This window comes from Notamacropus eugenii, chromosome 1 (assembly GCF_028372415.1).
Source record: "Notamacropus eugenii isolate mMacEug1 chromosome 1, mMacEug1.pri_v2, whole genome shotgun sequence".
Lineage (NCBI taxonomy): Eukaryota > Metazoa > Chordata > Mammalia > Diprotodontia > Macropodidae > Notamacropus > Notamacropus eugenii.
Genome location: NC_092872.1, coordinates 530741197 through 530768538, shown reverse-complemented (window position 1 = coordinate 530768538; position 27342 = coordinate 530741197). Strand labels below are relative to the sequence as shown.

Here is a 27342-nt window from a genome sequence, read left to right as displayed (position 1 = left end):
CCAGTATCTTCCCAAAATATGGTTGTATCATCACAAAAGGCATACCCTTTCACGATGTCATAAGCAGACCTAGGTCTGCCCCACATCAGACCTACTGATAACAAAGCTTACAGCATATCTCATCTGCTTAGGTAGACCAAGTCTCACTAGATCTGCTTTGTCAAGACTTCTGACACTGACAGTAAACATTGCTTTTTATCTCTTTAATAGCAAAGTGTTTCTTGTTTATGTTTTTTTCTTATCTTTAAAAACAATGTTATGGTATCTTTCCTTTTTGTGCCACCTTCCTTTTCAAATCATCCTCTTCCCCAGAGAGTCATTCCTTATAAAAAGAGATTAAAAAGAATGAAGAGGGTGGGGAAGTAGCCCAGCAAAACTAACCAGCCTCAGTCCTCATCCCTATTGGCCTCTCTCATTTGATGCTGCCAACTACCCTCTCCTCCTGGACACTGTCTATAGGGTTTTGTGATACTCCCCCTTCCTGGTTCTCCTCCTACCTCTCAGAACAGTCCTTCTTAGTCTCCTTTGCTGAATCATCAGCCACATCATTCCCTCTAACTGTGGGTCTCCTCCAAGGCTCCATCTGGGTCCCATTCTCTTTTCACATTGTCATTTGATGACCACATCAGTTCCCTTGGGGTAACTACCATACCTTCACAGATGATTCACAAATTATTTATCCAGTATTCTATTCTCTTTCCTGGCATTTTGAATTAGAGGCATCTCACAGAGGTATCTCATACTTGGCATATTCAAAATAAGACTCCTCTTACAAACACATACATGCACACGCATACACATACAAACACATACATATACCTCTTCCAAATTTCTCTATTATTTACAAGTACAATGCTATCCTTCTAGTCACACATCTTTGAGACATCTGTGTCATCCTGGACTGTCACTCTCGATCACTCCATTTATTCATTCAGTTACCACATTTATTTCTCTCTCTTCATCGTCTCTCATATACATCATCCCTCTCTCTGCTTACATAACCACCACACAAAGTCAGGCCTTTGTCCCCTGGACTATTAAAATAGCCTCCTAGTTCATCTTCCTGCCTCAAATCTATTCCCACAGATATCAAAGTGATTTCACTCAAGTTGTAAGTCCAAGCACATCATCTGCCTATTCAATAAACTTGGTTGCACCTTATTGCCTCTAGAATCAAATATAAACTTTGGGGTTTGCAATTCCTCCTGATCTAGCCTCTTCCTACCTTTCCAGTCTTCTGACACATTCCTCCTTCCATGTACTCTGCAATTCAGCCATATTTGCATACTCAATATTTTTTATACATAATACCCCATCTCCTCCTCTCTCTGTGTGTGGAATGCACTCCTTCCTCACCTTCAGCTCTTAGAATCCCTGATTTCCTTCACATTTCAGCTCAAGCTCCATCTCCTATATTATGCCTTTCCTGATCTCTCCCCAGCCCCAACTGCTAGTGTGTTCCCTCTCAAAACTACCTCATATTCATTTCGCATATAATCTGTATATATATATATATATATATGTGTGTGTGTGTGTGTGTGTGTGTGTGTGTGTGTGTGTGTGTGTGTATTCTGCACTTACATGCAAATATTCTGCATGTACTTGCATCTGTACAAGTTGTCTCCTCCACTAGAATATTAACTCCATGGCAACAGTCAATGTTAGAGGAGATGTGGAAAGATAGGCATACAAATTCATAGTTGGTGGAGCTGTAAAATGGTGCAACCATTTTGGAAAACAGTTTGGACTTATGCTAATAAAGTGACTAAAAATCACATTTTGAACCAGAAACTCCATTACTGAGCTTATACCTCAAGGAAGTTATTGGTAAGAAAAAAGTCACCATACGCTTCAAAGTACTTATAGCAACACTTTTTGTGACAGCTAAGAATTGGAAACAAAGCAGACGCCCATCAATTGGGGAATGGCTATCAAATGTGGTACATAATTTCATGGAATATTACTGTGCCATAAGAAATGATGTTGTGTGATAAATACAGACAAAGCATGGAAAGATCTGTATGAACTGATGCAGACTGAAGTAAGCAGAGCCAAGAAAACGATATGTTCATTAACTACATCAATGTAAATGGAAAGAACACCACAGCAAATGACCAAAAGTGAGTATACTCCAATTCTAAAGATCAAGTAGGACTCTAATGAAGAGCTGAGAGAAGACACCCCCAATCTGCCCTTTTGGAGAGGTGGGAGGCCTATGGTTTTGCACAATGCACATGTTTTTGGACTTTTTCAATGTATTAATCACTTGGGATGACTTTCTTCTTCTTTAAAAAAGTGCTATATAGAACGTCTTTTAGGGAGGTAGTAGGGAAAGGACACGTGGGATACTATGGTGATGTAAGAAACAAAACTTTTTAAAAAAAAAAAAGCTTCTTTTAAAAGAAAAGAAATTAGTTCCTTGGGAACAGATCCTGTTTCCACTGGTTTCTTTGAATTCCCAGGACTCAGCACAGTGTCTAGTGCATAGTAAGCACTTAAGTAAGTGTTTGTTGATTTGACTGAGTGACTGACAGGATAAGCAGTGCTACACACCCATAGTGCTCCCACTTCTGCTGAAAGGGAGGAGCATTCTCAAGGAGACATTTTTAATTTCTTTCACCTTCAGTGGTAGAGACAGTTGCAGTTACAGGGTTGAAGTCAATCCCCTTTTAGGAGTAAAGGATTACCAACCAGGCTAGCTGTAGATACTGTGGCAAATTTAATTCTTCATGGAGGCATGTTAGGAAGAATACAAGAGTTGGAGCCAGACACTCTGGATTTAATCCCAGCTCTGCTATTTACTAAGCTGTATGACCTTGGATAAGTCATTTCCCCTCCACAGAATAAGGCTTAGATTAATTGATCCCTGAGGCCCCTCTTGGCTCTAACATCCTTCAGTGAATTAATGAATAATGTGACCAGGACTGGATGAGCAGTTAGCTTCACTCACCATGAAAGGACATAAAGCCAAATATTGTGCCATGTTTATTCCAAAAGACAGGTAAAAAAAAAAATCTTCTGGATCAATTTCATCAATAGTACCAGAACGTGGAGAGGAGACCTTGGGTCAGTGAACACACTCCAGTCCTAGAGTAAAATGCCTCTAAACTCACTTTCTATCTCTACCATAAGCAAGAAGCCAAATTTGGAGCAGTTTATCTTAGCTGAAATCTGAATGTGGTAGGATAACAAGCACTGCCAGTTTTCTAACAGTTTGTTCTCAGAAACTACGTCAGAAAGAACAGCAAAAAATGGTTCCCATTAGCCTCTCGATGAGTTTTGGTAATGCATTCTCTAACAGACAAGTGGTTACAGGATTTGAATAAATAGTTTCTGAAGGACATAGTATAAAAATGTTCCAAATGTTCCAAACCACCATAATAACGAGAAAAACACAAATTTAAACAACTCTGAGGTTTCACTTCTCATAAAGTAAATTGGTAAGAATAATAAAAGATGGAAAAAGTCGATGCTGGAGGGGCTGCAAAAAGACAGGCTCCCTGTGGTTGAAAGTATGAACTGATTTAACCATTCTGGAAACCATTTGAATTATTTAAGAAAAGTGACTTTTTAAAAAAAGTGAAAAGTTCCTACTTGTACAAAAATATTTATAGTAGCTATTTTTGTAGTGGCTAAGAATTGGAAATCAAAGGGATTGCCTATCAATTGGGGAATGGCTGAAAAAGCTGTGGTATAAAATTGAAATGGAATATTGTTGTGCTATAAGAAATGACAAGCAAGATGATTTCAGGAACTCCTAGAAAGACATACATGAACTGATACAAAATGAAGTGAACAGGAGAAAATTGTACACAGTAACGGCAATATTGTTCAAGGAAGAACTATGAATGATTTGCTGTTATCAGCAACACAATGATCAAAGACAATCCCAAAGGACTCATGATGAAAAATGCTATCCACCTCCAGAGAAAGAACTGATGTCGTCTGAATACACACTGAAGCATGCTATTTTTCACTTCTTTCCTTCTTTGTTTCTTTGTCTTTCCGCTTGCTTTTCTGTCTTCTTAAAAAAAATGACTAATATAGAATGTTTAACATGATTACACATGTATAACCTGTAGCAGATTTTTTACTGTCTCAGGGAGCAGGGAAGGGAGGGAAGGAAGGATAGAATTTAGAACTCAAAACTTTAAAAGAAACAACTAATGTTAAAAATTGTTTTTACATGTAATTGGAGGGAATAAAATATTATAAAAAAATAAAAATGACTAAACTATATATATCCCCTGAGATCCCACTCTAATTATATATTACGGTGAAGTTGAAGTCAGAAAAATAAAGGTCTCATATATACCACAACATTCATAGCAGCACCTTTTGTAGAAGTAAAGAACTGGAACAAAATAAACGCCTATTAATTGGGGAATGACTGAACAAACTGTGAAATATGGGTGTGATGAAACATTACTGAATGTGATAAAAGTGAGAAATATGGGAAGACTTGTACAAACTGATGCAGGGTGAAGTCTGCAGGACCAGTAAAATGGTATATATAATGACTGACCAAAATGTAAATGAAAAGAACAGTAAGACAAAGTTAAATGCCATGTAATTATGATGTCCAATCTTGGTCCCAGAGATGAAAAAAATGCATTTCCTTCTTTTCACCAGAGACGTCTTTTCACTTACATATCTTTATATGTAGAATGTGACACACTCTGCTCACCAGACACTGTCACTGTGTTGGCTGGTTTTTCTTAACTGTTTTCCTTTGTTACAAGGAAAAAGTCAACTGGGAGGAAGAGGTAGGAGGGAGACCAAGGACCGGGGGAAGAGGTAAATCCAGAAATGACTGTATTATAAAAGCAAAAGGCATCAATAACATGTATTTATGTGTATGTCTGTATATATTACATAACATTTTAATACTTATGTGTGTATACACACATGTGATTATGTGATTATATATACATATAAATAATTTTTAATTTGGTTAAGCCCAAGTCAGCAATACTACCTTATTACCACCAGGAGGCACCCATACATCAATAAGATGAAATACTTGGAGAAATGCGTGTTTCAACTATTTTACAAATATGGTAAACTAAGGAATGGACAGCTTAAATGTTAGAAATGAAAGGGCAGGAGTTTTTAGGCACCATGGGAGGGATATATCAGCAAAAAGTAGAATGCTGTGATATGGGGATCACAAAATCTGTCCCGAAGCCAGGGTCTTTCTTACCTGACAGACGCTGTGTGATGTCACACATGGCTCGGCCACTCAGGAAGCAAAGCCGACCCGCAAAAGCTTGTAGCAGGGAAAAGTTGTCTGAAAGAGACAGAGTGAAATAGTGACAATATAGACATTTCTTTTGTTTCTGGAGCACTTTGTCTCCAGGGTGTTAAGTACCCACTAATAGAAAACAACACTCTGAAAAAGCAAAGAGTTTCTTTCAGGTCAGTAAGCTACCCCTAATATAATGAAGTGGAAATTTACCACATAAGATCCTGGTGACCAGAGGAAGTTGGTGGCACAGTGGAGAGAACACTGTGCCTGGAGTTGGGAAAACCTGAGTTCAAATCCAGCCTTAGATATTTATAAGCAATGTGACCCTGGGAAAGTCAATTAACCTGCGTTTGCCTCAGTTTCCTCAACTACAGAAAATGGATGTAATAATAGTATTTACTTCCCAGGGTTGTTATGAGCATCAAAGGAGATCATATTTTGCTTTTAAGTGCTTGGCACGGTGCCCAGCCCAAATAAGTACTATAGTACTTGCCCTGCCTTCTCTTCCCTTTCCTCCAGGGAGGGGTTGAAGAAGAGGGTAGAGTCAGGGAGGCCTGAGTACTAGGCCCACCTCTGACAGACACCCTCTCTGTGGCCCTGGGCAAATCTCTCAAGCTCTAAGTGCCCCACCGAGGCAGGCATCTCTGAGACTACAAGTAGCAGAGAAGTTCTACAGATCTGCATGGGCAGGAGGGGGTTTCTCCCCATTATATTCCTACTGTGGTGATAGCACAAGGCTGGTCAAAAATAGAACCTGCCTCTAAGGGTAATTAGAAACAAACAGTACCATGGATGTGACGGCTCTACACAAATAAGAATTGTCCATATCCTTGAGCCAGGCTTCGTGGAGTAGGAGCTGTTGGACTTACACGCTAACTCAAAAAGCCCTCTGCATGTCTACTTCAGAGGACAGAGGAACAGAAATATGTATAAAAGATCTAAGTGGTGCAGTGGATAGAGCACCGGGCCTGGAGTTAGGAAGACTCATCTTCCTGAGTTCAGATCTGGCCTCAGATACTTATTATTCTTGTGACCCTGGGCAAGTCACTTAATCCAATCTGCCTCAGTTTCCTCATCTGTAAAATGAGCTGGAGAAAGAAATGGCAAACCATTCTAGTGATACAGTGATATCGGCTGAAAAAACCCCAATGATGTCCCAAAGAGTCAGATACAACTGAACAACAAGTAAGTCAGTAGTAATACTGTATACTTATTGCTTGGTAGGGGATTTTTTAATTTTTCAAAGTATTTTCCCAGATGATCTATCCTTTGACTTTCACAACAACCTATGATGGTCACCTGGGAGATAGCTAGGGTAGGTATTATTCAATCCATTTTATAGACTGAACCTATGCAGTTCACCTTTATATGTGATTTTGAACCTGGGGATATACACGTCATCCAGTATAACCCCCTTCAAGGCAGCTTAGAAACACTGTGGATAGAACTCCAGACCCAGACTCCAGAAGACCTGAGTTCCAATTCTGTATCAAACACTTTCTAGCTGTGTGACCTCTCTGAACCTCAATTTCCTCCTATGTGAAATGAGGGGAATGGACTTGATAGATCCCTTCCAACTCAAGTCTATGATCCTACAAATAATTTCTAAAACTCTATGATCACCTTAAAGATAAAAAAAATTGAGGCCAAGAAACCGACGGGAAGAAAGGAAAAGAAATAAGCAGTTATTAAGCACCAGTCACTGTGCTGAGTACTTTACAAGTATCATCTCATTCAATCCTCACAACCACCCTGGGAAGGGAGCACTATCATGTTTCCCATTTTACAGCTAAGGAGACTGAGGAAGGCAAAGGTTAAGTGACTTGCCCAGGGTCCCATAGTTAGTTAAGTATCTGAGGCTGAATTTGAACTCAGGTCTTTCTAATTCCTGGCCCAATGAGCCACCTAGCTTCCTCTAAGTCACCAGAGACACTTAGTGTCAAAGACGTCACTCAGCAAGTTAGCCGCAGACTGAGAATTTTCTAATTCAGTTCTCTGGATTTCTAATTCTTTCCCCATGATATTATGTTGTTTCCCTTTAGCTGCCTCAGATTAAATTTTGTCTTGCATATAATAAGTTCCCTGAAGTCAGGGACCATGACCAATTATAGGAAAAACTGCTAAGTCTTGGAAATCTCTCTCTCTCTCTCTCCTCTCTCTCCTCTCTCTCTCTCTCTCTCTCTCTCTCTCTCTCTCTCTCTCTCTCTCTCTCTCTCTCTCTCTCTCTCTCTCTCTCTCTCTCTGTGTCTCTCTCTCTCTCACACACACACACATGCACACACACACACACACACTTTCTCACTCTCTCTTTCTTTCTCTCCCTCCTTTCTTTCTCCCTCCTCCTTTCCCCTCTCCCTCTCATCCTGGCCTGGATGCCCAGGGCACTTTCAGTCCTACTATCTCCTACAGTACAGAAAGGAGAGCAGGCTGAACTCATTCACACTAAGCTATTATTAGTGTTACTGAAAGCACTTTGCAAAAGAACATCAGCGGAGGAGAAATGATTACCCCAAAGGAATGATGGCATTTTAGGCGCTGCCGTGGGAAATCTATTATTCCACCTAAATAAAGTCAGCCCCAGCACGAATCACATCCACTTTTTAAAATTTCAATTCGATTTCATTCCACATTTCCTAAACACCTCCTATGTACTAGCTACTGTTTTAGGTCCTGGGGATGCAAAGAGGGAAAAGACAGTATGTTCCCTATAGTCAAGGAGAAATCCAGATAGATGGCTATAAGAACATGAAAAAAAAATAAAAGGTTGCTTTTAGATGCAAGGGGGAAACGAAGGGGAGGGGGAGGGTTGTCACATCATCGCGTCTAGGTGTGCCTTGAACCCACCAGCATTGGTTAAATAAATATTAACTGCTGTGCTGCATTTAGCAGGAACTTCATCATCTGTACCCTGCAATTAACTCTCGCTTGGGTCTCAGTTGAACCAGAATAGTAAAGCCTGATTCCTGTTTTCTTCTTGTTAAGGAAGCTACTTAGAAACAGATCTCAGATAAAAACACACTTAGCCCTGCAGAGGGTGAGGAAAGTTCATAATCGGTGGCTTGTTAGCTTGAAGCTGGCAGTGGTGCATACAAAAGCCTGGGTTCAGATCCTGACTGGGCTATTTTTTGTCGATGTGACAATGAGACAAGTCACTTTACCTGGCTCAATCCCAGTTTCTCCATCTGTAAAATGAGGGGGCTAGGCTTGGTGACTCTTAAGTCCTAAGATCTCCTTTAAGTACACAGGGCTGGAATGTTCCTGATCCACCTTCTAAATGTTGATATGAATATTAGATGGACACACCCTGACACTGGGATTTTGCAGAAACACTTTGAACGTTTCAATGAATAGAAGGTAGGACAAGGAAGACGCCCAGTGCTTTCAGTAAAGGTGGAGCTGCAGAGCTTGTCTGCACCTGCAGGGGAGTTGCAAAGGAGATGAGGTGTTACAACAAGCCCAAACCAAAGAAGCTTTCTCTGTATCTGAATCATCTGGCTTTCTTCAGGACTTGAATTCCTTTTATCAAGGGTATAAAAACTTGAGACCTCATCCAGGGAATATGCAAAAAGCATTGAACTGGGAGTTAAGAGACCAAGTGTTAGTCTACTGTGTTAATCTGGAAAAAAAGCCACTTTTTCTCTGTATGCCTCAGTTTTCTTCTCTGTAAAACAAGTATAATCAGTGGTATGCTGGTAAATGTTTAACAACTGGCTGGGGGTGGGGAGAAGACTGTAACACACTACACATTTTTAAGTTTAATCTGCACTATTAAAATTTTCTTTTAGTCTAGACAATCAACAAACAGTAAACCAAACCCTGATTTGTTTCATTTGCCAATTTATGATGTGTAAATGCTGACACTGAAAATTTAACAACTGGCTCTCCAGCAGATTCAACTTGGATCCAATACACTCCTGGGTGTGGTACTTATATTTCAATACTTCCTGCAATCTGTGATCTCTTCAATGTTAGTTCCTCCCTGAAGTAATACAAATCACATCCCACCAAAGCCTCCTTATCCAACTCAGCCTGTCCAGATTTTCCCTCAAATCCTCCACAAGAGATTCCACCACTGGGTCCTTTTAAATCTCAAGTCACATGGTTACCAAAGCAACGTGTGAACTGTTGTCTTTCATGATTGGTCCATCTCCTTTTCTGGAAATACATATCTTTAATTCTATTTTCCCCATTTTTCACAAATAATTCATTACTGCTTAGGGGCTGCAGTTCATTTACATCCACCATGTGTCTCTCCATTGCCCTTTGGATCACTCACCATTAAAATTCTCAGAGACTGTGGTATTCCATTATTTGTAGTCATACAATGTGACCAGAAGAATATTTATTTGACAAGATGGGATTCTGTTTTCAGGGAGGAGTTTGGGGTCACTGAAAGCAATACCCCATTAAAAAAAAAGTACTCCAGCATGTCTTAAATTCTAGGCCCAGAATCCATCTATCCATCCACAACTTAATGCTATCCATCCAGTCAACAGGTATTCTTCATCTACTTGGTTTCTCCTGTATGGATAGTTAGGCTAAACTCTTTTGAATAATTATGGGTCTCGAGGATGAGGCATTGCCATGTTTCAGTACCTGATGCAATTTGCACAGTCAGCCACAATCAGGAGTGGTTTCAAACTCAAATGGAAAAGAATCTTTGAAGGTTGAATATTGACTTAGAAAATCACAAATTAACATTATCTATGTTGCATTGTATTTTTATTTTGGTAAACATTTCCTAATCATATTTTAGGGCAGGAATTTGACACTTCTGAACCAAAAGATTTCTCATCATGTATAGAATCTACCTCTTCCACTTGGACTCTGCATTTGACGTCCTTCATATCAGTAGTAAACATCTCTGATGGTCATGTCTTCCCATTTCAAAGAATGTTATATGATTTTTGACATATGCATATGAGACACCTTTGGAAGAAATGGCATTTCATTCCATTGAGTCAAATTCTTTTTTATAATAAACAAGTAAGCAGCATAGTGGGATCTTGTATTATCAATATTCTTTAGTCAATTTGTGACTATAAGACACTGTCTCCTATAGAATATCACTTAGAAAAGGCTGGCTGTCCCTTCTCATATTTTTATTAAATATTTCCTCAATACATAAGTAGTTTATTCTCATAAAAAATTTGCAGGGATGAAAAAGCAAGCATATACCTATTTCACTGCATAATCATTGAAGATTTTATGCCAATTTTTTTTTGGCAACAAAGTGGGGTACAACCACTATTTGAAGCTTTTAAAAAATATTGTGTCAGTATTACTTTAAAATCACATTACTGAACTGTCTTTGATGCGGGATTAAAATGTATGGAATACTTGTGAATATACACTAAAATTGAATACTAACAATGCACAAGTGGGCTGAGAATTCTAGGTACATGGCTCTCAAAGTGTAAAAGATAAATGTGTGTTCACATGCCACCAGTGAATACATTGCTGCTCTGGTTACCTTTTAAGTGATGTGACAAACAAAATTATATCACACTACTATTACACAATGAAAGGATATAAACCAATTTTTGGACTAAAAAAACAGGGTATGACAATTATGCAGTGAAATATAGTAGTTTGGTAGGTACTTCTATCCCTACCCCTTTTTTTGGTAGTAATAACATCCACAACTTTTTCTTTTTAAGAATTACTCTCTGAGTAACATCAAAAACAGCACCTGACAGTGCTTAATAATAATTAGTAGGTGCTTAATAATAAATCAATAAATCACTGATTGATTGAAACCTCCAGTACAGACCTTTTTGCACATGTTTGGGTCTAGCCCACCTATCATCTGCTTTTTTGTTTCCTTTAGTACCATTTCTATTTTTTCTCTCAGCCTACCACAGATTGTGATGTTAGAATTTTAATGTAGTTTATCCACTGTCATTGACAGAGAAAATACTTTGTAGGAGAAATCATAATGAATCTTTCCTATATTTTATCTCTTTATTATCTTCTTTCCAGTTTCATCATTAAACGTTCTTGGGAGGATTTGCTTAATTGGGTCTCATGTAAAGCCTTCTGTAAATTCATTTTTTCCTCATTACTTCTCACCGTTTAATAAGATGGTACTACTCACGCTCTTAATCTACCTCGGTAAGATTTTGTTGGTCCTGGTCACCGTATATCACCACTTAGCTTAAAGATCAGGTGTTTGCTGGCTGAAATCATTTCTAGGGTCTTTTGTCTTCATAACTGTGGCAAATGCTTTATGTCATTTACTTTATGATAAGAAATCATGACAGCCCATGTCAGTATCTGCTCCTTTATCCATTTCCCATTTGAGGAGCATCAATAGCTTTCAAAAATAGGTCAGTATGGAGTTGCCTTAATACATGCCTTATCTTCACATTTTTGTTCTTTTCTCTAAATAAGTATTTTTATTTTTATTCTAAGAGTAAAAGGTCTTTCTCTATGTAGTTGATTCAAAAATGACTCATATTGATAACCACAAGTTTCCTGTTAATTCAATTCAACAAATGTTTTAATAAACACTGTGGCATTATGCTAGATGCTAAACATGTACAAGTATGAAGATTTTCAGAAAAATGAAACACTCCTTGACCACAAGGAATTTATTAGGGAGGTGAAACATGGACACAAATAAAAGTAAATGCAAAATAATTCCAAGAAAGATGGGGAAGGAGCTAATAACTGTGGGGAATTAGGAAATGCTTCATCTAGGAAGTGGCACCTGTGCACTGAAGGAAGCTAGGAATTCCAGGAGGCAAGGTAAGGAGGGACAGCATTCCAGGCATGGGAAGACTGCTTGTGTAAAGTCACAGAAGCAGGAGATGGAACATCATGTTAAGATAAAGTCATTTCCATTGTTTGAGACGCCATTAAATGCTCATTCAAGTCCAGTGATAATAAAGTGATGATGAATTGACGTGGGACTTTTATGGACAATACTTATGCTATCTACCTCAAAGGTTGTTTTCAGGAAAGGACTATATAAATGGAATTTCATCTTTTCTGGTGATTTGCAATATTTTTTCCCAAATCATTGCTATATTGAAGTAACTGGTGAATTTCCTTTCATAATTAAACTGAAAGAAGCTAATCCAATACAAATTGGGTTTTTTCAGACTCCAGAGGAAGAACCCATGCCTTCTCCTTCCAGGGCAGACACTTGCCCCATAAGTCTCTCTTGATTGTAGGCCTCTGTGCTAAGAATACAGTCTACTCACTCCTGCCAGAGTTCCTTTCTAGCCTCAGTGCCAGGGTGCCCTGAAGGTAAATAATATCAAATACTCTTGTACTATGGATAGTCAGGAGGTAAGATCTTAGTATGAAGCAACTAGGCAAGCACCCATTCCTCAGTGAAAAAGACGGAGTGAACAATCCCTATCCCTTCTAGTCAAACCGCAGACAGGTAGCTATCGGGGAAATTATGTCTGTTTTATCTACCTTATCCCTGAATTCTGGAATTAGAAGGTACTTTGAGAAATCGTTGAGTCAGCCTAAGGTGACCAGATCTCTGAGTCAGTCAACAAGCGTGTATTAAGTACCTACTATGTGCCAAGAACTGAGTTAAGTGGTGGGGATACAAAGCAGGGCAAAACCAGTCCCTATCTTCAAGGAGTTCCCATTCTAATGAATAAGATGATGTGTAAATAATTAGGTACATACAAGATAGTTACACAGTAGATGAAAGTAGTCTGAAAGGGGAAGGTATTATCTATTAAAATTGAATTCAGGTCTTTGTGACTTGAAGACCATGCTGCCTCTGTACAAGATAGATACAAAATAAATCCACTGTGATTGGGGATTGGGGATCACGAAGAACTTGGGGAGTCAGGAAGGGCCTCTTAAAGGAGGTGGCAGTGGAGCTAAGCCTTAAGTGGGGGCTTCAAGAGGCAGTGATGAAGAGGAGGGCCTGTGAAAGCCTGAACTGATCTCACCTGGACTAATTAGACTAGGAGAGGACATCACAGCTCCTAACTTTCTCCTCCTTTTGTCGGGCATCCAAAAATGATACAGTATTTGCTTACTGGACCCTCATTCTTGTTTAGCTTTGTGACTTGCTGGGATGCTGAACTCAAGCCAACTTAAGAATCCCAGAATCCTATATTGGACAGGCCATTAGACATCACATCTAGTCCTACTTTTTTCTCATGTGGAGGCCTTGACTTGCCTATCCTGCCTTCTCCCAAGGCATCACATACTCTGCTTTTTGCTAGTGACACCTGGGCTGTCTTCTCTGACTTCCCAAGGTGGAAAGCTTGTTGGACTTGTAATGAGGCCTGACTCTGAGGCCTGGCTCTGATGCTCACTATCTGTGTCCCTTGGAGCAAGTCCCTTCATTTCTCCCAATTCTAAAACAAGAATGATACTTGCCCTACCACCTTCATAGGCTTGTAGTGAGGAAAGCACTTTGCAAAATGGTTAAAACACTGTGTTACAGTGACATTACTATTATTCTGCATTCAGAGGCAGCTCTGATAGACTGGTGTTGGGAATATTTGAATTTGAATCCTGTCTGAGATACTTGGAACAATCCTAAGATACTATATGGCATAATAGATAGGCCATACCTGGGATCAGGAAGACTCATCTTCCTGAGTTCAAATCTGACCTCAGACACTTAGCTGTGTGACCCAGGTCAAGTCATTTAACTCTGTTTTCCTCAGTTTTCTCATCTGTGAGATGAGCTGGAGAAGGAAATGATAAACCATTCCAGTATCTTTCCCAGGAAAACCTGAAATGGGGCCATAAAGAGTAGGACATGACTGAAAAATGACCAGACATAACTGAGATACTTGTTAACTGTGCAACCCTGAGCAATTTACTTAACTTCTCTGTGCCTCAGTTTCCTCATCTGTAAAATGGGGGTGATCTAGTACCTACCTAAAAGGGTTAGTGTAAGGATCAAGTGAGACATGCCCTAAAACATTTTGCAAACTTAAGTGATATATAAATGCTGCTGCTGGTGCTGCTGCTGCTGCTGCTATTAAAAACCAACGTTCTCAGGCACTAGCTACCCCTTCTTATGGATACCCAGCCTCCTCCTCAAGGTTGTACCAACAAACCATGCCTGAGAACATTCCATTCCACTACCTAAGTCACTGAGGGAAAAGTTACCACACTGAGTATCTACTAAGGTAGTAACACTACTTTTATCAGCCCCCTTGCTCAGTTCTTATCATTTGGTAACCATTCTATTCCATGGACCCTTTCAGCCTTCAGACCACGTAACTAAGGACCAGATTCATGCAAAGACAGAGACCAGCAACCCCCTCAGAGCAGCCCTCACCTTTAACCAATGTTTGCAAACCCCAAAGAGGTTTCCTCTGTTTATTTCTGAGTGCTTATTCCATGGGGCAGATTCAAAAGTCAAAAAAGCTACCAGGCATGAGATAGATTGCATCTCTCTGTTTTCCTCCATCTTCTAGGCCTATCTCTCCATCACTGTAGGACATTAAAGGACAAGCTGCCAGGACTTGTTTCCCCCAAAACAAAGCTGGCTGTGACCTCCTCAGTCCTCTCAAGGTGTTTCTAGTTTTATTTGGGTATTATTTTTCCTAATATTTTCCCCCCTGGCCTTTGAGCTTTAGCTTTTAAAGAATACAAGGCTGCATTTCAGTAGAAGCTAAATCTATAAACCTGTTAATCCTAGGGTCATTCTTCTCCCCTTAAAAAAAATTCTGGTAACATTTTTATTTATTAAGTTGTGCTCGACATGCAGTGGAAAGAATTCTACTGGACTCGGCACCAGAAGACCTATTCCAGCTTGACACGAACATTGCCAAATGAGGTAATGGAGGTAAAGGCCTTGGCTGACCTTATAGAGTCATATAGTGTGAGCAGAATTAGGGATCTGAATAGGCAGATATGAAGAGGAAGGGCATTCCAGGAGTGGAGGGAGCCTCTACACCAGCATGCAAGTGGAAAGGTGGAAGGCTTTGTGTTTACAGCAAAAAGGCCAGTGTGGTTGGACCGGACGTATTATATGATAGGTGGAGGGTAGTAAGATGTCAGGCTGAAAAGTTAGGCTAGAATCAGCAAGTAAACCTGTCTGAGACTATTTCCTCATCGACCAAATAAGAATGAAAATACACTACCCACTTTATAGTCTACTATAAGAGTCAAATAACAATGTACGTAAAATGCCTGGTAAATTTAAAGAATTATGTAGATATCAGCTGTCATTAGTATTATCTTTAATGATGTAATCTATGTTAAGAAATGGGGGCATTGGCAAGGATAATAAAAACCGGCAGATAATCCAAAGGTTGTTTACATTTTACTTTGGAGAGCTTTGTGTTTGCAATAGATTTCCCTCCCTAATTCGGTTGGACTTAAGCTAGTGGTTCCCAGTCTGTGTCATGAATACCTAAGGGCATATGTAGTCATTTCAAGGGATGTACAAATCCCTGTGAAAATCCATTTTTAAACAAAGTAAATAGATCTTGAGACTGAATAATTTGTCACATATATATGTATTATTATTTTCCAAGCAGATGTTTTTTCATTCATGTCTGACTCTTCATGACCCCTTTTAGGGTTTTCTTGGCAAAGATACTGGAGTGGTTTGCCATTTCCTTCTCCAGCTCATTTGACAGATGAGGAAACTGAAGCAAACAGGGTTAAGTGACTTGCCCAGGGTCACACAGCTAGGAAGTGTCTGAGGCCAGTTTTGAATATAGGAAGATGAGTCTTCCTGACTCCAGATCCAGAGCTCTATCCACTTCACACCAAGATGTAGATCCTATTAAGATATGTTACTGACCTCACAGTAGCTATATGTCATCAGTCCTCATGTCAGACCTTCATCACTCCCCAGCTACACTACTTGCTATAGTTTCTGATGAGTATTCCTGCCTCAGGGCTCTCTCCTCCCCAGTCCATCTTTCACAGCTGTTAAAGTGATGCTCTAAAGCACACATGTGGCCCATGAACCTCCAGGGACTCCCTATTACCTCTAGGATCAAACACAAACTTATCTGTTTGGCCTATGAAGGGTCTTTGCAACCTGACTCAAAGCTATCTTTCCAATGTTATTTTATATTATTACCCTTAATATACACAATGGCCCAGCCAAGCTGTCCTTCTTGCTCTTCTCCCTACATAATATTCCATTTCCCACCTCCATGCCTTTGAACAGTCTGGCCTCCATGCCTGGAATACCCCCTCCCCTTAGAATATCTAGTTTCCTTCAACACTTATAAGACTTACATATCACCTCCTGGGAACATGAAACCTCTCTTTATCCCTAGTTACTATGCCTCTCCTCCTCCTAACAAAAAAAAACCAAACTTGTATTTATTGTTGTTTTTTAGTCAAGTCTGATTCTTTGTGACCCCATTTGGGATTTTCTCAGCAAAGATACTAGAGTAGTTTGCCATTTCCTTCTCCAGCTCATTTGACAGATGAAGAAACAGGGTTAAGAGACTTGCCCAGAGTCACACAGCTAGGAAATGCCTGAGGCCAATTTTGAACTCATTCTTCCTGAGTCCAAGTCTGGTGCTCTATCCACTGTACCACCTAACTGTCCTGGCTTGTCTGTATTTTGTTTCCATTTTGCATATACTTAAATGTATACATGCTTTCTCCTTGAGAACCTATAAGTTCCCCAAGTGTGGCAAGGATTGTTTCATTTCTACCTTTGTATCTCTAACATCTAGCACAGAGCTGACACACAGTAGTGCTTAAAAAGTGTTTGATTGATTCATTATGCATTTTCAAAAGCAACAGTTACTGAAAGTATAACTATTATTGTTTGGAGGTACCTATGACCTTCTTTTTTCTTTCTGCTTTTCTTTCTCTTTTCTTAACTATTGTAACAGAGAGGTAAATAATAGATATGATGTTATGGTGGACAGAGGAGCAGTCTTAGAGTCAGGACCACTAGCATTCGGGTGTAGTCACAACCTCTCATTGCTCAGAGACAATTCTCAGTGTCCAGGGCTATAGAGATAGAGCAGATCTCTCCAGAGGGAGGATGTTTCTCCACCAGGAGCCCCTCTTACTGCTGAGATCACCGTGAAGATGCATAGCAATAACACTGCACATTTAGGTAGCACTTTCTGTGAGTATGGGTCTCTGGGACCTGGGCAGCTCTAAAGAGTCCAAGTGCTGAGTTGCTGATTTTCATTGCTGCAGGGAATTGCCCCGTGCCAAAAAGTTCTCCATACTGATGAAATCACAGGTCTAGACTTATCCGTATGATCATCATCATCATTATTGTTGAAATACTAATACCTGTCCTATTTACTTAGTGGGCCAATTCAAAAGATGAGATAATAGGTGTGTAAAAGGGTCTAGTAGTATCCTGAGAGCAGAAGATACTAAACTCTCAGGTATGGGAAGAGTTAAAAATTCTCCCAACATGTGGGGGTCTTATAATCTTCAAGAAGTTAAAGTCTATTTTGCTGGGTGCTAGTTTTCCCAATAAATCCATGTGAGTCGATGATTTAGCAAGGACCTTGGCCGTGTGGTTATTGGCAATAGCAATCTCACTTACACAGAACAACATTTGGAACAAGCCATAATTTAGAGAGGGATTTATATTGTTTGTTCTGCCGCCACACACTGGGCAAGTCGTAAATTCCCTTGAAGAGGAAGAGGGGAAATTGACAATATTTATGAACTAGAGACATGGAGGAGAACCCAATTGAGTTCCTTGATTTGTTGCTGCCCCAAAACTGCATCTCCTGGCTCCAGCCAATGACAGGTCTGCTCCCTCTGGTGCTCAAAACACCCCACAGGCCATTTTCTCCTGAGAACTGGACCAACATCACTTCTCAAGTATCACATGATTAATGGTGGTAATGGTTAATGGGAAGGATGCGCCATTTCATCAGCATGAAGAACTCCATCCACCAACAGAGACAGAAAATCATCTACAGAGGTTGCTAGCATCATCTAGGTGGGATTTCATCCCAGACCTTCCAGACTCCAAGTCCAGAACATCATGCTGTCTCTATGGTCTTTGTTTAATGAACTTAATTTCTTCTGGAAAGAGAATAGAAATATGGGATGTAGCAAAGGAAAAATTTTCATAACGCTCAGGTCTCAGGGATGAGGAATGCCTATTGTTGGAGGGCTAATGGTCCCATTTTATCTTTCTATTTGTCTTAATGTTGGTTTGAAAGAGAAATGACAACATAGAAAGAACATTGTTTGAATCTCACTTCTGCCACTTACTACCTGTATGACCTTGAGGAAGTCACCTCACCTCTTTAGGCTTCAGTTTCCTCATCTGTCACATGGACGGTGGGGAGGAGGGTTGGATTAGGGGATGACCTCCAGGGTCCTTTCCAGCTCTAAATATACAATCCTAAATGGAACACAGGTACTTCACAGATTTGTTGCTGTTTAATTCCTCTCCTGGGAAATGTCCAACTCCTTAATTTAAATACTGACGATGTGAGACGTGACAGAGCAGAGAAATTTAGTTCAATATTTGGAAGAACTTTTGAAAATGTCAAAATTAATATTACCTTGAGTTTCTATTGCATGAATTTAACTAATTTTATGCTGTTAATTTTATAATTGAGTCAGTTTTTCCTCCCAGTTAGCTTAAAGTTACAAGTTATATATTATTCATCCTTGCCAGTTCTCATACATTTAAGGAGGGTCTTATCTCCCTAAAACACCCTACTAGGCACCAGGGAATCTACTAATTCCAGTCCACTAACAAGGGCTACAAGATGCTAATGAGTCCCATAAAACAATTAACATTCCTTAATTGTCAGAGAGGGGTGCTCACTAGCCCCACATGGGTACACTAGGCTGCTTTCTTTAAAATAACCAATCATGTTTTCCCCACCCCCACAATGCTATCTACCCTGTAACCAATTGTATTGTCTTCCCTACCTATCCAACTCTGTCCTCCCCAAAACTATATTAAGGTTGGTGAGTCCTACCTCGGGGTCTTTGGCCATTGTCAGAGGCCATTGACCCAATTTATTGGTTTCTGCTAGCCTGATTAATAAACTGATCATGCTTAGACCACTGTCTTTCAGTTAGTTTTCTAATATAACCCTTTACAATTAGAACTGTCTGCAAAGAGAATGGACCAGCCTAGAATAGGCTGAGTTCCCAGTTACTGGAGATTAAAGATTTAAGTAGAGTCTGTACAATTCCTGAAAAGCCATGGCAGGGGACTCCTTCAAAATGGTGGAAGGTTGGGCTATATGACCTTGATAGTACTTTCCTTAATCAAGGTTGTATCAGTGAAGTCTTCCTCCCTACATCCCAACTCACTCAGATATTTTTCTTCTTGGTACTCTTGCGAACTGTTTTCGCAATATAATTTAGCACTAGATACCATTTTATAATAATTTATAATCATGTCATGTCAGTCAGTCAGCAAGCATTAGTTAAACACCTGCTATGGGCCAGGCACCATGCTAAGTGCCAGGGAAACAAAGAAAGGCAAATCGATAGCAATAATAACCAGCCCAGTCCCTGCTCTCAAGGAATTCACCTTCTAATGGGGAAGAAAGAAGGAAATAAGCATTTATTAAGCACCTACTATGTGCCAGGCACTGTGCCAAGGGCTTTACAAATATTATCTAATTTATCACATCAGCCCTAGAAGGCTGGTGCTGTTATTATCAAACCTAATTTATAGATGAGAAAACTGAGGTAAACAGAGGTTACATGACTAGCCCAAGGTCACACAGTTAGGAAGTATCTGAGGATGCATTTGAACTCAGGATTTCCTGACTCTGGGCCCAGCACTCTATCCATTGAGTCACCAACCTGCCAATTAGATACAAAAAACTAACTGAACTATAGACAAGATACACTGGAAATAATCTTCAGAAGGAAGGTACTAGCAATTAAGGGAGGTTAGGAGAGGTTTTTCTTGTAGAAAGTAAGATTGTAGATGAAGTATCCACCTTTTCCTACCTAGCAAAACTGTATGTACCCTAAGGGGCACAGACTCTATCTCACATGTCATCCATTCCCTCTGTGTAGTGTCATATACTAGGCATGCACGGATTACTTCTAAAGGGGGTGTTTGACCATGTCATCTCCCCAGTGAAGATGCGTTCCACCATTGCCCTTTAGGATCAGCTACAGACTCGTCTGTTTGATTTTTAAAGCCTTTTACATGGACAGGGCAGGTTTCTTGCAGGCAGAGATAGTATATTGCATCTTTCCTCTCCTCTCCTAATAATAACAGGAAGCACTGATAAATGTTGAGCAACTGCTATGGGTTAGCTGTCAGTTTGGTGGCTTGGGTTCAGAATGTGCACCCACAGGCAAGGTAGAGAGAAGATGGTGCAGCAGCAGAAATGAGAGGGGGAAGGAAGCTCCGGGGTCCCGGAGACCTGATTTAACTCTGCCAAAAATATTTCTCTGACACAGTTTCTTTATCTGTTAAAGGAGGGAGACGAACTGCTAGGTACAAACTCAAGGAGGTCAGTGACAAAAAGAAAGTTCCCACATCCACCAAAATTACTAAAGCATTTTCTGTAGTAGCAAAGAAGTGGGAATGAAGTAGAAGCCCATTCATTGGGGAATGGCTAATCAAACTGTGGTGCATGGATGTGATGGAATATTACAGCACCGTAAGAAATGATGATGACGACAACGATGACAATGATGATGATAATGACGATTAATACTGAGAAATGGGGGAGACTGTAAAGTGAGGTAAGCAAAGCCAGGAAAACAATATCCTTAAAGACTAGCACAGTGTAACTGGAAGAACAGTAATGACAAAATAATTGAAACTGACCACTGTTAAATTGTAGTGACCAAGTTTGGCCCCAAAGATTATTGATAAGATGAGCCTGCCCTTACAGATGGGCAGGACAGCTTTGCAGCTAACGTATAGATTATTTTTTGCTGTTGTTCAGTCATTTTCAATTGTGTCTGACTCTTTGTGACCCCATTTGGGTTTTCTTGGCAAAGATACTGGAGTAGTTTGCCATTTCCTTCCCCAATGCATTTTAGAGCTGAGGAAACTGAGGCAAACAGGGTTAAGTGACTTGTCCAGGGTCACATAGCTAGGAAGTGTCTAAGGCCAGATTTGAACTCAGGAAGATGAGTGTTCTTCACCCGAGGCCCAGCACTCCATCCCACTTTGCCACCTAGCTGCCCAGGAGAATACATTTTCTTTTTTAAAAAATGCAAAATATACATAACAGAGATTGATTCATGGTATCATGAACAATCCAATTTTTATGTTCTTTTGTGTATATGGAAAATATATGTAATAAAAAAAATTTTAAGATAAAAAGTGCACCTCCCCTACCCACTTTGTAGAGGTGGGGGGAAATGGGTGTGGAATCTTACTTTTGTTTATTGGTTACTTTTTCTGAACTTTTTTTCTTCTATTTTTAAAAACTCTTTATTATGATATATTGGGAAAAGTAGATAATGTAAAAACAAAAGATAGCACTATATAAGCACGTGTTTATATACATTTATACACAGACAAACATGCATACAAATACATGTTGGACTACTACATGGTCTCAAAGGTCTCTTCTGATTACACGTCTGATTCCATCAGACTTCTAAGGAAGTTTTGATGTAGCCTTTCCCTGGAGATCAGGACAGCTAACACTGGTCTCTGGCTCTGCCACAAGCTAGTTGCATGACCTTGGGTAAGTCCCTTAATGTCTCTGGGCCTTAGCTTAGCTTAGTAAAATGAGGTGCCCTTTAAGGTCTCTCTCCTTGCCAGCTCTAAATCTTGTGAGCATCCCATCATGCTTGACTAATTGGCTCCCCAGTGAAATGAAGTTTCCTCCAGGGCAGGACCAGGCTTTTGTTCAACAACACACACCAACACCTCCCAGTGTTGCTGAATAGATGTAGAAGTGAAGGTAACGTGTTTATATCTAACCCAAATTGTGACGGCAGATTTTTTTGTGTGGGTGAGGAAGAGGCAGAGGGCAGAAAACCGAATTTCAGGACAAGAGACAGTTGCAGGGTCATCAAATTAGACCTGTGGATGGGGTGGGAGGTATTATATATAATCTAGTCCACCACCACCCCATTTTTTAGAAGAAGAAACTGAAGACCAGAGAAGTTAAGAGATTTGTCCAAAGGTCACCCAGTGAGGTGGAGGTGGAACCTGTACCTCTAAGCCAGGGCTCCTTTCTCTAGACCACACGCCTTCCTATGAGAAGGTTGAAAGGCCACACCACCACCCCCAAGCTGCCTCAGAAGTTTCATGAAATCAGAGAATGATGGAGCCAGAGTAACCTTGAAGGTCATCTACTCCAAGTGATCTTAACCCAGGGTTCATGGACTCCCAAGGAATCTGTGGATAGATTTCAAGGGTTCCATGAATTTGGATGGGGGGGGGCGGGAAATGACATCTTTATGTTTTATTAGCCTTTGGTTTCCCTTGTAATCTGTTTATGCATTTGAAAACAGTATTGAGGAAGGGTTCAGAGGCTTCGTTAGACTGCCAGGACACAAAAAAGGTGAGGAAGCCCTGCTCTAGACCAATATTCTCATTTAAAAAAATTATTACTAAAAAAAATTTGTTACTACATCACCTAGATTTCCTAATGTATCCTTCCTTCCTCACCCCCAACCCCCAGAGAGGCATCCCTTATAACAACGAATTAAAAAAGAGAAAGAAAACAGGTTAGCAAAACTAACCAATACACCATCCGACTCTAACATTACATGCAGTGTTATTGTGAGCAAAAGTACGTGTAATAACTGAGATTTATATTAAGCTTTATAGTGTATATGACATTTCACATCCATGATCTCATCTGATGCTTACAGCTATCCTGGGAAGTAGATGAGGCAGGGATTATGGTCCCCACTTTACTGATAAGGAAACCGAGAGATGAACATGGTCACCAAAGTCTGAGGTATAGATATGCACACAAACATGTATGAACAAACATACATACTAAGTAACACTAGCAGGCCTGAGTTCCAGGCAATAAATGAAGAAAAAACAGAAAGGAAATAAAGTAGAAAAAGGAGGAGAATAGAAGACAAAAGAAACGGCAGGGGGAGGGAAAGGGAGATAAGAGTCATTTTTGTTTCCTTTAAAACTATTTGAGTACTGACTTCCACATGAAGCTTCTCCTGACTTCTCCGTGCTAGGACCCTCTCTCCCCTTGTGACATCATCTCTCCCCTCATATTTACCTTGGATTTATTTCAAATGCGTCAGGAAGCAACTCAGTGGTATTACAGATACAGCTCTCTGACCTGGAGTCCGGAAGACCTGAGTTCAAATCTGACCTCAGATATTTCCTAGCTGTGTGACCCTGGGTAAGTCATTGAACCTTTGCTTGCCTCAGTCTCCTCATCTATAAAATGGGGATAACAATAGCACCTGCCTCTCCCAGGGTTGTTGTGAGGATCAAATGAAATATTTGTAAAGTCCTTTGCAAACCTGAACGGCATTACTAAATGCTAGTTATTATTAATAATAATTTTGATTAGTAATAATAAGTATTAAAAGAGAGAATGTAAGATTCATGAGGACAAGAACTTTTTCAGTTTGGTCTTTGAACCCCCAGTGCCTGGCATATTGCAGAACTTTCATAAATACTTGCTGATCGATGGGCATCCATGTTGCCCAACAAATGCCCCCACTCCCAAACATCTCATCATCTGTACAATGAAGGAATAAGATGGCTTCAGAGGTCCCTTCAAAGCTTTAAAAATCTCTCTTGATCCATGACAGTTCCATCAACAATACCAGGCTATAGGCTGTCCTACACTTTATATTGTATGTGGTCTGTATTCTATACCTGTTCCATAAGGAATCACTTGGGATCACGAGTCAGACTGAATCCAACAGTGCTCCCTGGATCCAAGTTACCAGGCCTTACTGGAATGTCGAGGTTATTAGAACTAGAAGGAGCCCTAAGACTCACCTCATTCATTCTTCTCATTTTCCAGGTGAGGAAAGGTAGGTTCACAGAGAAGCGTCTTGACTGGGGTCTCCCAGCTTCCAGAAAGCAGAGGAAGGACTAATTCCCAGGTCTCCAGAGGCCTCCCTCATTCTCTTCCTTCTACAAGAAGGGTTCCTAACCTGTTTTGTGTCATGGACCCTTTTCATAGCACTGGGAAGCCTATGGATCCCTCCACTGAATAATGGTTTTAAATATGTAATATGAAACACAAAGGACTATAAAGGAGGCCAGCTATATTGCAAGAGTTATAAAAACATACTTAGAAAAAAAAACAAGTTCACAGATTCTCATTAGGTATACCCCTTACACCATGCTAAAAATCAAGGTCTTCTTAGAAACAATTGATCTGAGAATCAACCAGTAGTTTCTAATCAGTAAGCAGGGAAAGGAGCTGTTTGAGATTTTCAGCTATTTTAAGGAACAGGATGGTTAATGGATAAAGAGTCAGCTTCACTGTCAGGAATTGGGTTTAAATCCTGCTTTGACCACAGACTGGCTAAGTGATCCTGGGTAAGTCACTTAATTCCTAGGGGCCCCAGACAAACTTCTAAGACCGTAAATTGCAGAGCAAGGGCTGATTGCAATGATAGGAGGAATACTTTCCTACACTCATGACATCACAGGTAGGGACCAAAACAAGCCACACTTCCGTGGAACTTTGGGAGAAAGAGGGGCTGTCTCAGAGCTAGAGGGAGGCATCTCACCTATGTTCTCAATCATGACATCCAGAGCCTTTACGGCAGCTCCGTAAATGGCAGGACTCTTGGAGTTGAGGTTATCTGAGACCGCAGTGACCACGGAAACCAGCACCGGGTGTAAGTTATCTTTGAGGTAAGGGATCATTTCTGTAAAGATCTCTAGGGCACATTGGTTCACTTTCTTGTTGGGATCCTGGAGCCTTGGGATGAATGCATCGAAGATCTGAGAAGAGAGAAAGGAAAAACAAAGACTCTCTTGGGGTCCCTACTGGTCAATCAGGGAAGACACAAAACAAAAAAGAGAGCCAGTGGTCAACCAAATGACCTGTGCAGGCCACATGAGGCTTAGCAAGCTCTAAACTCCAAGCTCATCGTCAAGAAATACTGAAGACTTTTATTTCTGAGCCAGTGTGAGATGGCAGAAGGAGGGCTAGACTTAGAAGGCTTGTGTTCAAATCTTGGATCTGTACCTAGTTTGTCTTAGCTTCAGTTTCCTAATATCTCAGATTAGGGAGTTGGACTCTCAAATAGAAATCCCTATAGGTTACATATTGACTTAGAAAACCACAACTTAACATTATCTAAGTTTTATTGTATTTTTATTTTGATAAACATTTCCCAATTATATTTTAATCTGGTTCTGACCACACTCAGTCATTTTTATGGGCCAGAAGTTAGACAGCACTGAAGTACATGGCCTCTAAGGTCCCTTTCCAGAGCTATTATTTTATTCACCATATTCACCATACATAGATACACACACACACACACACACCCCCATCAGTGTTTATTGCCTGCCACACAGAGGATAGCACAAGGCCAGGCCCTAAAAAGAGCAAGATAACCAACTTCTTTCATATCCAAAAACAGAGACACCCACAACGCTGAAGCAGAAGACTTAGGAGTGAGGGTGTCTGGACTTTAGACAGTGGAGCAATGAGAATATACTGAACTGAGAGACAAAGGGCTAGTGTGAGTCCCAGCTTTATCAACAACTGTGTGACTCTGGGCAAGTCATTTAACTCTCCTAAGTCTCAGTTTCTTTGTCTGTAAAATGTAAATAAGCCTGCCCTTCCTACCTCCCAGGTTTGTTATATGATGCAAATTTTAAAAAAAAACAGACCGGAAAGAGTTTTGGAGGCACAAAGCACTATACAAATGGGAGCCATTAGTGCCATTCCTACTGCTTCGGCCTAAATGGTCATGCCTTGGTTGATAAATCCTCTAAAACTTAAGTTCTTTTATGTTCAAGGCGGCCATATTTAAAAGGAGACAAAATGTCTATAAATCACTCGAAGCAGCATGATAAAGGACCTGAGGGATCATCTAATTGTTTTCTGTCCAAAACTTCCTAACAACAAGAAATGTCCAAAGTGAAATGCTAAGCCTTGTGCAGTAGTGAGCTCTCCATCCCCAGAGGTCTTTCAAGTGAAAACTGCCTGAACCCTTGCCAGGGATGCTGTAAGAGAGTACTCCTTCTCAGACCAGGGTAGGATCTCTGAGATTTCTTCCAACCCGGATTATAGTGCCATTGTGGCTCCTGGGACATCTTCCAAGTCAGGATGTACTAGCATACAGATGCAGTAGTCAGGAGATTATGTCTGAAGTCACTTCAAAGCAACAGAGGCAGTCACAGAGCCGAGAAGGCCAAAGTGGGGCAGCCTCTTTAAAGGCATCCATCATTTAGCAAGTTTAATGACAGAACAAGCATGGCAAAAATGAAAAAAAAAACAGTTGACCCCCTCTGCACGACCTCCATGTCTCCCGTAGGCTCACCTGTGTTAGGTTGGTGGTGATGAAATTTTGGCTCTTCTTGCAGTGGACGAGGAGGAGTGTGATGCCTTCTATTCTGGACCGGCACTCCTTGGACTGCAGCAGACAGTTCAGCTCCTTTAGCTGCTCGGCCACATCTGTGTTACAAGTGGTGGTGCGATGGACCCTTGCCGACTCACTCTCTGAGCTGCATCTACAAGGTGGGTAGGGGGCTGCCTAAGAATCAGCTTTCAAGAAGTACCCCCAGATATCCAGCCTTCTCATGTGCTTATCTCCTCTCCTTCCCCATTATCCATTCCTACCCCCAGCAACACTTGGGACAACTCAGGCAATATGAATGAGCTCTGGGGATGAGACCTCCAGTCATTACCAACCAACACTAGTCATTGTCTATGGAGAGATTCTCACTCAACCCACAGCTTGAAAAAGTCTTAGCTCATGGAAATTCCGTGAAATCTCCCTTCTCTGAGAATGAGGGACCTGGTTCTCAGGGGCACCAGGCCTTGGCAAGATGGCACTGAAACATGGATGTAGACCTGGAAGTTTCCTCAGAAGCCATCTTGGGTGACCCCTTCATTTTACAGATGAGAGAAATAAGGACCAAAGAGATTCAAGAACATGTCCAAGGTGATAATGGTAGTTACATATCAAAGGTATGACCTGAACCCAGGTCCTTTGCCTTCATAATAAATGAAATTTCTGTACAAAGGAAGTCCCTTCTCTTACTTTTTTCCCTACCTTTAGAG

At 40.5% G+C, this 27342-nt stretch overlaps 1 protein-coding gene across 3 annotated transcripts in view; it reads right to left on the bottom strand.

Annotated features, from left to right (window-relative positions):
- The window catches only part of TOGARAM2 (TOG array regulator of axonemal microtubules 2), a 94804-nt gene that overhangs the window by 16053 nt on the left and 51409 nt on the right, over positions 1–27342 (bottom strand). For all 3 annotated transcript variants that reach the window (XM_072634083.1, XM_072634084.1, XM_072634085.1), the window contains 3 exons: positions 26600–26789; positions 24830–25046; positions 5204–5290 (listed from right to left, as the gene is read on the bottom strand). In XM_072634083.1, the coding sequence (XP_072490184.1) occupies positions 5204–5290; positions 24830–25046; positions 26600–26789 (494 nt within the window). The remainder of the gene's footprint in view (positions 1–5203; positions 5291–24829; positions 25047–26599; positions 26790–27342) is intronic.